General features: G+C 41.3%; 1 protein-coding gene across 1 annotated transcript in view; it reads left to right on the top strand.

Annotated features, from left to right (window-relative positions):
* The first annotated feature begins 570 nt into the window (after positions 1-570).
* LOC140185872 (pancreatic lipase-related protein 2-like) overlaps positions 571-13,827 on the top strand; it is a 31,416-nt gene continuing 18,159 nt past the window's right edge. The window contains exons 1-3 of the mRNA XM_072239667.1: positions 571-588; positions 6,484-6,532; positions 9,571-9,725. Of these exons, the coding sequence (XP_072095768.1) occupies positions 571-588; positions 6,484-6,532; positions 9,571-9,725 (222 nt within the window). The remainder of the gene's footprint in view (positions 589-6,483; positions 6,533-9,570; positions 9,726-13,827) is intronic.

Here is a 13,827-nt window from a genome sequence, read left to right on the forward strand (position 1 = left end):
TCACAAAACCCTGCTGTGTGCAAATCGTCTTCAATGGATTCTTGCATTATAAAGTTGCAGGGGTCCAGCAGGAATTCCATGATCTACTAAATAGATAGTCAGAGGAAAGAGTGCGGAATATCAGTGCTTTACAGAAATGCAGGAAATCCATTAACAGTGGAAAGAGTACAGAAGATCCTACAGCTTTCTGGTCATCATGACAATTGCCAAATGATTGGTGCTATCAAGACCACCAGTAGTACAAATGCCCCAGCCCACCTGTTAAGAGCCCAGAACAGAGTGAAGCTATCAAGGACAGAGAGACCGTCAGTCACTGCTGGAAGGAATGCTTCCAAGGACTCTTAGCTGTCTCTCTGTTCTTAAAGTGGACCCTTGTCTCTGTTCCACAGCAAATTAGTTGGTTCGGTCTTGACACCACACCTGACCATCAAGGTATTGAAAAGACTCACTGGTAAACAAGAGCTTGCTCAAGTCCTAAAACTTAGAGGAGAGCAACGTGAGTCACAACTTCACATCTTATGTATCAGAGGAGAGCAGGACCTGCTTTGAGCTGTCAGGAACTCCGTAATCATGATGATCTTTAAAAAGGTAACTACAGAGGGGTAGTCCTGCTGCTGCCTCTGCAATTCCACTCTTTAAGAGTTTGCAAAAATTCAGCATGACATGTAAAATCTAAATCTAATCAAAAAAAATCTAAAAAAAACTTTAACAAACTTACAGCATTACAGCCTCGACTGGAAACACCAATGCCCTTGAATGGAAAATCCAACAAAAAGTAATGGATACAGCCCAGTCCAGCACGGGTAAAGGCCTCTCCACTATTGAGCACATGGACATAAAATGCTGTGGCAGGAAATCAGCATCCCTTTTCAGGGGCCCCCTCCCCCATCACACAGGTCATGCTCTCTTCATCAGGAAGAAGGTAACAGGAACCTCAAGACCCAGACCACGATGTTCAAGAACAGTAATTACCCCACAACCATCAGGTGCTTGAACCGAAGAAGATAATATCACTCAACTTCACTTGTCCCCTCATTGAAATGTTCCCACAGCCTATGGACTCATGTTCAAAGACTTTTCATCTCAGCTTCTCGATATTATTTATTTATTTATTTATTATTATTTTTCCATTCTTTCTGTATATGTACACTGGTTGAATACGCAAGTTGGTGCAGTCTTTCATGGATTCTGTTATGGTTATTATTAAACATACATAGAAACATAGAAAACCTACAGCCAATACAAGCCCTTCGGCCCACAAAGTTGTGCTGAACATGTCCCTACGTTAGAAATTACTAGGATTACACATAGCCCTCTATTTTTCTAAGCCCCACGTACCTATCCAAAAGTCTCATAAAAGACCCTATCGTATCCACCTCCACCACCATTGCCGGCAGCCCATTCCAAGCACTCACCCCTCTCTGAGTGAAAAACTTACCCCTGACATCTCCTCTGTACCTACTCCCAAGCACCTTAAACCTGTGCCCTCTTGTGGCAGCCATTTCAGCCCTGGGAAAAAGCCTCTGACTATCCACATGATCAATGCCTCTTCATCATCTTACACACCTCTATCAGGTCACCTCCCATCCAACGTCGCTCCAAGGAGAAAAGGCCGCGTTCACTCAACCTGTTTTCATAAGGCATGCTCCCCAATCCAGACAACATCTTTGTAAATCTTCTCTGCACCCTTTCTATGGTTTCCACATCCTTCCTGTAGTGAGGCGACCAGAACTGAGCACAGTACTCCAAGTGGGGTCTGACCAAGGTCCTATATAGCTGCAACACTACGTCTCGGCTCCTAAGTTCAATTCCATGATTGATGAAGGCCAATACACCGTATACCTTCTTAACCACAGAGTCAACCTGCGCAGCTGCTTTGAGTATCCTATGGCCTCGGACCCCAAGATTCCTCTGAACCTCCACACTGCCAAGAGTCTTGCCATTAATAGTATATTCTGCTATTATAATTGACCTACCAAAATGAACCACTTCACACTTATCTGGGTTGAACTCCATCTGCCACTTATCAGCCCAGTTTTGCATCCTATCAATGTTCAGCTGCAACCTCTGAGAGCCGTCCACACTATTCACAACACCCCCAACCTTTGTGTCATCAGTAAACTTACTAACCCATCCCTCCACTCCCTCATTCAGGTCATTTATAAAAATCACGAAGAGTAAGTGTCCCAGAACAGATCACTGAGGCACACCACTAGTCACCGACCTCCATGCAGAATATGACCTGTCTACAACCACTCTTTGCCTTCTGTGGGCAAGCCAGTTCTGGATCCACAAAGCAATGTCCCCTTCAATCCCATGCCTCTTTACTTTCGCAATAAGCCTTGCATATGGTACCTTACTGAGTACCTTGCTGAAATCCATATACACTACATCTACTGCTCTATCTTCATCAACGTGTTTAGTCACATCCTCAAAAAATTCTATCAGGATTCTATGGATTTATTGAGCATGCCTGCAAGAAAATGAATCTCAGGGTTGTATAATGGTGACATATATGTACTCTGATATTAAATTTACTTTAAACTTTGCTCCATTTTCAGACAAGGAGTTTGATAAGATCTGGATCTGAGTGGCCTTTAGCAAAAGCCATACTGCACAATGATGAGCGGGTTATGATGACTAAAAAGCACTTGAAATCACTGCTGCTGAGTCTTGGCCTGAAATATTTATTCCCCCTCTGCAGATGCTGCCTGATTTGCTGAGTTCCTCCAGCATATTATGCACGTTGTTCAAGATTTCCAGCATCTGTAGAAACTCTTGTATTTATGATGATGCTTCCCATCATTTTGCTAATGATTGCCAGTAGACTGATCAGATGTAATTGGTTGAATTGCATGTCTCAACAGAACATATATTGGCAATTTTCCACATTAACCTATACTGCATCAAGTTCGAATCCTTCATCTTCATTTTAAACACTTTTATGTTCTTATGTGAGAAACTGGGAGATTGGGAATACTTTAAAAAGCAACAAGATACCACTAAGCGAGCAATAAAGAGAGGGAAGATAGATTATGAAAATAAGCTAGCACAAAATATAAAATGGATAGTAAAAGTTTTTATAAGTATATAATGCAGAAAAGGGTGGCTAAAGTGAATGTAGGTCCCTTGGAGGATGAGAAGGTGGATTTGATATTGGATAATGAGGAAATGGCTGAGGTTTTGAATGACTATTTTGTGTCAGTCTTCACAGTGGAGGACACATCTAACATGCCAAAGAGAGATGTTATGGATGCGATGGAAGGTGAGGACCTTGGTACAATAGCTATCACTAAAGTGGTAGTGCTGAGCAAACTTGTGGGCCTGAAGATAAACAAGTCCCCTGGTCCTGATGGAATGCATCCCAGAGTACTGAAGAAATGGTAGAAGTTATAGTAGAGTCTTTAGTGATGATTTACCAAAATTCTCTGGACTCTGGGCAGGTTCCAACAAATTGGAAAATGGCAAATGTCATGCCACTGTTCAAAAAAGGATGTAGGCAAAAGATAGGTAACTATAGGCTAATTAGTTTAAAATCTGTAGTTGTGAAAGTGCTTGAAGCTATCATTAAAGAAGATACAGCGAGGCATCTAGAAAGAATTGGATCCATCAGGCAGACGCAGCATCAATTCAGCAAAGGCAGGTCCTTTTTGACAAATTTACTGGAGTTCTTTGAGGATATAACAAGCACAGTGGATAGAGGAGAACAGATGGATCGTATTTACTTGGATTTCCAGAAGGCGTTTGATAAGGTGCTGCATAAAAGACTTATCCATAAATAAGGATGAATAGAGTTGGGGGTGATGTATTAGTATGGATAGAGGATTGGTTAACTAATAGAAAGCTGAGAGTTATGATACATGGGAGTTACTCTGATTGGCAATCAGTGGTGAGCGGTGTGCCACAGGGGTCGGTCCTGGACGCGCAATTGTTCACGATATGCATTAATGATCTGGAAGAGGGGACCAAGTGTACTGTATCTAAGTTTGCTGATGATACTAAATTGAATGGAAAAGCCAATTATACAGAAGATTTGGAGAGTCTGCAGAGAGATATAGATTGGTTAAGTGAACGGGCAAGTGTTTGGCAGATGGAGTACAATGTTGGTAAATGCGAGGTCATCCACTTTGGAAGAAAAAAATGGAAGAGCAGATTATTATTTAAATGGTAAAAAATTGCAGCGTGCTGCTGTGCAGAGGGACTTGGAAGTGCTTGTGCATGAATCACAAAAGGTTAGTTTATAGTTGTAGCAAGCTATCAAGAAGGCAAATAGAATGTTGGCCTTCATTGCTAGAGGGATTGAACTTAAGTGCAGGGAGGTTATGCTGCAATTGTACAGGGTACTGGTGAGGCCACACCTGGAGTAACGTGTGTAGTTCTGTTCTCCTTACTTGAGGAAGGATATACTGGCTTTGGAGGTGGTGAAGAAGAGATTCACCAGGTTGATTCCAGAGATGAGGCTGTTAGACTATGAGGAGTGATTGAGTTACCAGGGACTGTACTCACTGGAATTCAGAAGAATGAGAGGAGATCTTATAGAAACATATAAAATTATGAGAGGGATAGATAAGGTAGAGGCAGGAAAGTTGTTTCCACTGGTAGATGAGACTAGAACTAGGGGGCATAGCCTCAAGATTCAGGGGAGTAGATTTAGGATGGAGATGAGGAGGAACTGCTTTTCCCAGAGAGTGGTAAATCTGTGGAATTCTCTGCCCAATGAAGCAGTGGAGGCTACCTCAGCAAATGTATTTAAGACAAGGTTGAATAGATTTTTGCATAGTGGGGGAACTAAGGGTTATGGGGAAAAGGCAGGTAGGTGGAGATGAGTTCATTGCCAGATCACACATGGTCTTATTGAAAGGTGGAGCAGGCTCAACAGGCCAGACGGCCTCCTCCTGCCCCTATCTCTTATGTTCTTGCTTCCTTTTTTTCTGTAATCTATTGCAGTTGTTTTACATTCACCTTTCTCTGTTCTCCTGTATATCTGTTCCTCACTTCACCTGCCATTAGAAGCCAAATCAAGTCTCTCTGCAACCTAATCTCTCTCTTCCCAGTTGCTATTTTTTAAACCAATATCCATAAAGTTCTTTAACAATCCATTAATGTAACTAATTATTATGGGGTATTGAAGCAATAAGAAATTGTAGCTTATTTGTTAAAGCTTGGATAAGATCAGAAGGTTGTCTCACCTCGGTAAAACAAAGCATGTAGATCAGAACTGACCTGTGCTGAGTCCTGAGAAAGGTCATCACTGTTAGAGGTTCTGGCCTTAAAAAATAAAGATTACATGTGCAACAAAATAGTGAAGCATAGCGTAAAATATAAAATTTGATTCACATTAAATCAGCGAGGATTGTGCGAGGCAGCCCATTAGTGTCACCACCTATTCAGTACCAACACAGTGGTCTCATAACTCACTAACCCTAACCCTAACCCTCCATCTTTAGACTGTGGGAGGAAGCTGGAGCACCCAGAGGAAACCCACCAGGTGATGGTGACAACATACAAACTCCTGTCAAGTGACGGGGACAACATACAAATTCCTTTCAAGTGATGGGGACAACTTTCAAACTCCTTTCAAGTGATGGGGACAACAGACAAACTCCTTTCCTCCTTCAGGCAGCTGCAGGAATCGAACCCCAAGCAGTGATTGCTGGAGCTGTAAAGTGATACCCCAACCGTGCCACCCATCTTTGGGTCATTAAACCAAGGTTTGACATCTTGAGTGGTTGTCAGAGATCTCGTGACAATTTTCCAAGTACACGTCGTTATCACTAACAAACTGTTTATCCCTCAATCAATATTTTAAAGCAGATTATTGGACATTGCTACTTGTGAGAAGTGATTGGTCATTTCTAGTTATGGGATCTCACTGAATTGTGTTTGATATTACAACAGTGACAATACTTTAAAAAAACTCATAATTGGCTGGAAAGCATTTTGGAATCATTTGGAAGAAACTGAGAAATGCAAGAGAAATACAAGTTTTTATATATGAAGTAGTGTTTTTCCATCAGGTCCAATCCTTGTGAAAACAGTTTTCATAAATAGTTACATATTCAAGCTATAAATATTTGCTATTATTGCAGCTTGATAATATTTATTACAGTTAAAGCAATATTGGACAGCTTGCAGCTGTGTAAACCACTTTATTATTTCCTAGACAAGCATTTTGAAACAAAACAAGAAATGTTTTTGAATTGAAAAGTTTATTGGTAACAGTTTATTGTACTCATAAAGCTATGTGACATTGGTTAAATTTTCTCCAATAATTAATTTGTCATCTGCCCATTTCACACAGATAAAAATAGTCACAGAGCAAACAAGAGTGCGGTGTATATATGTGAATGCACACTACATAGATCCTTCAACTGGTCGCTGTCTTCCAGCTGAGGCATCCACTAACGTAAGTGGAGTAAGATTCAATACATTAGTTTCATTCATGATAATGTTGGTAATGTTTCCTTGTAAATTTCCTTGCAGATGTTGTGGTTTATAATCGCAGCGGTTGCTTTGGGCAATGCAGCGAAAGGTAAGAACCGAACAATAGAAATTGCTGACAATGGTCTTACTGCTATCAATTTTGTGTCCATCATGAAAACAACATATTTCTTGAGTTTCTCCTCAAAAGCTGAGATAATTTCTTTGTTTATTCTGCTCACTGTTTCATCCTCCAGTATATTTGTGTAGTTAAGATTTACATATTAGCTTTTCTGTGACAGACAGGAAGGTTCTACAACGAGTGGTCCAAACTGTCCAACGTATCACCAGCACCCGCCTACCCACCATCAGGGATATATGGCTTTGTGGCTAAGTTTGCTGACGATACGAAGATAGGTGGAGGGGCCGGTAGTGCTGAGGAAATGGAGAGTCTGCAGAGAGGCTTGGATAGATTGGAAGAATGGGCAAAGTGGCAAATGAAGTACAATGTCGGAAAGTGTATGGTTATGCACTTTGGCAGAAGTAATAAATGGGCAAACTATTATTTAAATGGGGAAAGAATTCAAAGTTCTGAGATGCAGCGGGACTTGGGAGCCCTCATACAGGATACCCTTAAGGTTAACCTCCAGGTTGAGTCGGTAGTGAAGAAGGCAATTGCAATGTTGGCATTCATTTCTAGAGGAATAGAGTATAGGAGCAGGGATATGATGTTGAGGTTCTATAAGGCGCTGGTGAGACCTCACTTGGGGTACTGTGGGCAGTTTTGGTTTCCTTATTTAAGAAAGAATGTGCTGATGTTGGAGAGGGTACAGAGAAGATTCAATAGAATGATTCTGAGAATGAGAGGGTTAACATATGAGGAACGTTTGTCCGCTGTTGGACTGTATTCCTTGGAGTTTAGAAGAATGAGGGGAGACCTTATTGAAACATTTCGAATGTTGAAAGGCATGGACAGAATGGATGTGGCAAAGTTGTTTCCCATGATGGGGGAGTCTAGTACGAGGGGGCATGACTTAAGGATTGAAGGGCGCCCATTCAGAACAGAGATGCGAAGACATTTTTTTAGCCAGAGGGTGGTGAATCTATGGAATTTGTTTTCACGGGCAGCAGTGGAGGCCAAGTCATTGGGTGTATTTAAGGTAGAGATTGATAGGTATCTGAGTAGCCAGGGCATCAAAGGATATGGTGAGAAGGCGGGGGAGTGGGACTAAATGGGAGAATGGATTAGCTCATGATAAAATGGTGGAGCGGACTCGATGGGCCGAATGGCCGGCTTCTGCTCCTTTGTCTTATGGTCTTATGGTCTTTTAAACAGAAAGGTGCCAGAAAAGGGCCAATAACATCATGAAGGATCCCACCCACTCTGCTCATAGACTGTTTGTTCCACTCCCATCAGGGAGGAGGCTACAAATCATCTAGGCCAGGACCACCAAACCCAAAAACAGTTACTTTCCTCAAGTAGTAAACCCACTAAACCACTCCTCTACACTCCTGACCTCTACTACTTTATCATTTCCTGTCAATCACTTTACGTACAGACACTCCTGTGCCTAGTGTCACTTTATGGACAAACCATCAATCTATATATCTGGAATAACAATTATTTTGTTCTCGTTTACACTTGTGGACAGGAAATGACATTAAACAATCTTGAATCTTGATTCTTGATGGATTTGCCATTTGTAGTACGTCAGCAAAAGAGCAGTGTAATTACAGTATAATATATAACACAGTACTGTGCAAAAGTCTTTGGCAAATGTATATAGCCAGGGTGCCTAAAACCTTTGCACAGTACTGTATTTGTAAATGTGGAGCAGAGAACAAGTTTGTACATCTGTCAGGAGCAAAAGGTGTTGGAAATGGCCAGGGTGGAGTGCCGTTGGAGTGGTGTGGGACAGAGAAGGAGTGCTGGGGCAGTGGGGGAGGGGGAATGGCATGGTGCAGACACACCCAGCCCTGAGACACCAGTCCATGTCATTTGATTCCAAACAATTGATTTATTGATCATTACAGAATATATTAAATTGTATAATATACATAATATTATACTATATAATATATAGCAAAGCGATTTCTGCACAGTCGTATTCATGTTACAAAGCACAGAGTTATTTATGTGAATTCACTTTATGGTCTCAATACTCCAAGTAAGAATCCAATCGAAGTTAAAAGGAGTTCAATAATTTTTTTGTGGGAAAGTAGTAAAAATTATAGAGTGGATCAAACCAGGTGGTAAAGTAGATGCCGTAAAAATTTCACTTGTTGGAAACTCTGTTTGCTGGTCAGATTGTGACAAGAACGAATAGAAGCCACATTTACACAGCACATGTTCTGAATTTAAAGATTGTAATGAGTAGTTTCGGTAACAATTTAGGCAGAAAGGGTACCCATTGCATACTTGTAAGAGAACAACAACCAGTAGGGACATGAATGAACAATAAACCTGATCTAAGTCACAAGTCACCAAGTTACTGAACTGTACCTTTGGTATGTGTTGAAGGATAAATTTCAGCCAACCCCCATTAGTAGAGCCTTATTGCAGTTTCTCAGGTTTATTATGCTCAGCGGTAGCTGGACATACAGTTTAATGTCTCAGCCTGAGATCTTCATGATGTGGTTAACTTTTTGAATCCATAATTCCCCACTACTAAAGCCAAACCACCAGCTCTGAGACCTGTGGCAAAGAGAAAAAAAGATACTTCATTGAAAACTTTTCATCAAAATACCTTTTCATTTGCTTATATTGATTTTCAATTTTGACAGACTTCTTTCATCTATTCAATTCACATTCAAGTTTGATCTCCTTCTCCCTCACCCCCCCCCCCCCCACACCAATACCTTCTAATTCTGGCCTCTTTCCTCTCCTCTCCCAGTCCTGAAGAAGGGTTTCAGCTTGAAACACTGACTGTTTATTCATTTCTATTTATGCTGCCTCTCCTGCTGAGTTCCTTCAGCATTTTCCATGTGTTGATCTGGATTTCCAGCATCTGTAAAATTTCTTCTGTTTATCCCTTTCTACTAACTGACTTAGTAACTTACACTATCTGACTTAACGGAGGATAACATGAAAGTTGCTTCTTTCATATCCTTGTTTATGCACTTTACTTTTAAAGTAACTCCTCTTTACAGCTGATGAAATCTGCTTCAACAATTTGGGCTGCTTTACTGATGATGTTCCATGGGGTGGAACAAAGGAAAGACCTATTAAAAGACTACCCTGGTCTCCAGAGGATATTAATATACATTACTTGCTTTGGACAAGAAGGAATACAGCAGCTTATCAGGTACTGTTAAAGTTATTCTTTTCTTCAGCAACTTAAAATAAGCACCACAATGTCATAGCGGTTAGGGCAACACTTTCGTAGCTCAGGTTGTCAGAGTTCAGAGTTTAATTCTGATATCATAACTAAGGAGTCTGTACATCCTCTCTGTGGAATGTGTGGGTTTTCTCCATGTGCTCTGGTTTCCTCCGCATTAGCCCAAAGACATACCAGTTAGTAGGCTAATTGGTCATTGTAAATTGTCCTATGATTAGGCTAGGGTTAAATCGGGGGATTGCTGGGTGACATAGCTTGAAGGACTGTTCCACGTTGCATCTCTAAAAAGAAATAAGATGTGGTTACCACATAATCACAATAAAGAAAGAAATTAAATGGAAACTTGACACTTTGAAAGAATAAAATGAAGGTTCAAGAAACATGCAGCAGATCCATCAGATCTAAATGTTGAATTCAACTCTGGAATTCAGGACTAATCAAATTGAGAACATACAGCACAGTACAGACTCTTTGGCCTGCAATGTTGTGTCAACCTTTTAACCTACCACAAGAGCAATCTATCCCTTCCCTCCCACACAGCCCTCCATTATAAAATGTTGATCTTTTCCCCCTCCTGTTAATTGGAAGACTGAATGATAAACTGGAATTGGGATTGTCAAGAGTAGAAAAGAGAAAGCTGATGTAATGGAAGGAAAGAGAATGAAGATGAACGGGGAAGCGGAGATATTTGAAGAAAATACTAGCTGAGTGTGGTAGATATTTCTTCTTCTTCTGTAGTCCCTCAGATTCATGGATAACCTGTTTCCATTCTGATTTTGTGGGTTAGGAGGTGGCCGGTATCGGCACTGTGGACTTTTCACAGATGGAGCAGGAGGTGAATGAAGGGAGAGCAGATTGGTATTTATTTATTATTGTCACATGTACCAAGATATGCTGGTGGACCTCATACCCCGGTGAGGTAGGGACATGCCTCTCCTTGCATGCTAGGACAGCTCCAGCGGACTGGATGGATGAGATCAACAGCCAGATACAACGGCCGGCGTCGATTCTGCAAAGCTTTGAGGGGAGTGAGGGACATGACAAAGCACAGAAAAGGTCACAGTCATCCTTGGCAACCAAAGAAGACTCCAGCTGTGACGACTGCTCATACCATTGGGCTCAGACTTCCGCAGTTGAGAGCGTGAAACTGCCCCAGTACAATGGCTTTTCCACTTTAAAACTCTCCTGCACAGGTTCTGTTGTGCAGTTCATCATCAGATAGGATGGCCAACCAGTCACCAAGATACAGTGAGAAGCTGCATGCCAGTCAGATCTTGCCACACATCAGTATGCAGAGAAAGGGAACTGAATATTGTGCTTTCTCTACACAAAAAGTGCAGTGCAAATAAAAAATGAAGTGTATCAGGTAGATTGAGAGATTTAAAAGTTCAGCTCTTAGTGTATGAGAGCTCCATTCGAGGGTCCGAATATACAATCTGCATCATGGGCACTAGCTTCCCCAGTATCAAGTACCCCTTCAAAAGGTGGAGTCTCAAATAGATGGCATCCATCATTCAGGACATAACCTTTTCTCATTACTACCATCAGGGAGGAGGTACTGGAGCCTAAAGACACACACTCAATGTGTCAGCAAAAGCTTCTCCCCTCCACTATCGGATTACTGAATGGACAATGAACCCATGAACACAACCTCAAAATCCTCCCCTCTCTTATTGCACTACTTAATTAATTTATTTTTATGTATACTTACTATAATTTATAGTTTTTATCACTATGTATTGCAATATACTGCTGCCACTAAACAGCAAATTTCATTACATTTGCTGGTGATATTAAACCTGATTCTGATTTTGATGTTCCCACATCCTCATCAACTTTGCCCAGATTCTACCACTCTTACACAGCAGATGCCAATTAACCAATGTCTGTTCACACATCTCTGCGATGTGGAAAGAAACTGAAGGACTAAGAGGAAGCCCATGTAGTCACAGGGAGTATGTGCAAAACCTCACGTCGACATTTTCCATCCAATACTCACAAGGTGTGAATGTGGTCTCTGGTAAACTTCAAAGCCTCATTGCGTGTTGAGAATAAGAAATAAATAGCCTAAATTTATAATACATGTTAGGACATTGTTTTAAAGCTATCTTCAGGAACAGTTTTATTATAAATGACATACGTCATGAAATATGTAGTTTTGTGATGTCAGTACAGTGCAAGGCATGAGAGGTTCTTATAAGTTTCAATAAAACAAAAGTAAATGCAAAAGAGGAAGAGTGAGGTAGTGGTCATGGGTTCATGCACCATTCAAAAATCTGATGGCAGAGGAGAAGGCGCTGTTCCTAAAACAAGTATGTACGAGATCCTGTACCTCCCCTCTGATGGAGGTAACGAGATGAGGCCATGTCCTCGATGGTGAGTGTGCTTAATGGTGGAGGCTTCACCTTTTGAAGGTGTTATTGATGGTGATGAGGCTTGTGCCCATGATAAAGCTGGCTGAGCCCCAAACAGTGGTCAAATCAATGACCATGTAATGAGATATTGTGGTTTTGGTGAATTATAAACCAGTGCCAGAGAATGAGAGCTTGAGGAGAACTAATGAAAAACTATGGATATTTCATGTCAATTTGGAGAAACATCGGCTCTGAAAAACCTTTGTTGGGGTTGGCAGGCTGAAGTGGTGTGACGGGAAGAGTAGATAGTGATCTGAATCCTGAAGCCTGCCCTTAGTCTTAATTCCTTGGCAATGCGAGAAACCAATCTGACCACTGCAGAAGCTTTGTATATTTAAATATTATAATGAGGCAGTGAGCCTTTGAATTCAAAACTATTCTAAAATTAACCTTTCCTGGCCTCCTTCTCTGGGAAACCTATTGGTAGGTGGAAAGCGAAAGCCGATGGTTCCAATTTGCATTCTTACCCACTCCTTCAATTGCCATTCCAACCACCCTTTCCATCTCACCTCCTCTGATATTCTTCTGATCTTCTTCAGAAGGCAATACTGATCTCCCACCACACCTGCAGGACGATATGGAATGCTGCCCTTTAATCCATTGTTGTCGTCCCCTCACCCTCCCCAAGAGCTCTAAACTACTAACCCTCCTGGTCTTGTTCCTTGTCTTCCATCTCACCAGCCTCCCAACGCCACCTTTTTGTGTGTGCTGTTCAGTTCTGCTTCTGAATTCAGCAGGACTTGAAGTAAACCCCACCTTAAATTCACGCATCCAACATCTCCGTACTTACCAGTGCATCTGGCTCTTGAGCTGTATCTCTGACAATGCAGACCCTTCAAAGCAATGATGTCATACCATTCTTTAAATCCTTGAGTAGGGCAAACCTGCAAAATCTGAGTCACAGCCAGGGTGACAAGTGGAACATTTGGATCTTATTTGAATGGGAAGAAACAGTGAGCTGGATTTGACAAGGAAATTGAATTGTCACTCAGAAATCATTTATATTCATGCAAGTAATCCTAAAAGAGCAATGACATTTTATGGAGAGCACCAAGCAACAGGAGTTAGACATAACCTCCATTATGTAACTCTTACTCCCCCCCCCCACCCCTACCAACACCCCACCACATTTTCATTGCAAGTACTATTTCAATTAACTTTGTACTCACATGAAGGTGTTCCATCTACTTATTGAAAGTTCTACTTCATTTTTACCTTACAGCCCAAACACATCTACATTAAGGACTCCCGTCATCCAGGACATGCCGTCTACCGTCAAAGAGAAAGTACAGGGCACACACTCAGCTTTTCAGGAACAGCTTCTTACCATCTGTAATCAGATTTCGGAATGGGCATTGAACCCCTCAACACTCCCTCACCACTTTTTCCTCTCTTTTTGTGCCACTTATTTAATCACTGGCATATGTCGTGAAATTTATTGTTATGTGGAATAGTACATTGCAATACATAAAGATGTAAATTGCAGTAAGTATGTGTGTTTATATATAATAGTTAAAATAAAATAAGCAGAACAAAAAAAAAGTAGTGAGGTAGTCTTCATGGGTTCAATGTCCATTCAGAAATCTGATGTGGAAGGGAAGAAGCTGTACCTGAATCATGGAGTGTGTGTCTTCAGACTCCTGTACCTCTTCCCT

Source organism: Mobula birostris, chromosome 21 (genome assembly GCF_030028105.1).
Source record: "Mobula birostris isolate sMobBir1 chromosome 21, sMobBir1.hap1, whole genome shotgun sequence".
Taxonomy (NCBI): Eukaryota; Metazoa; Chordata; class Chondrichthyes; order Myliobatiformes; family Myliobatidae; genus Mobula; species Mobula birostris.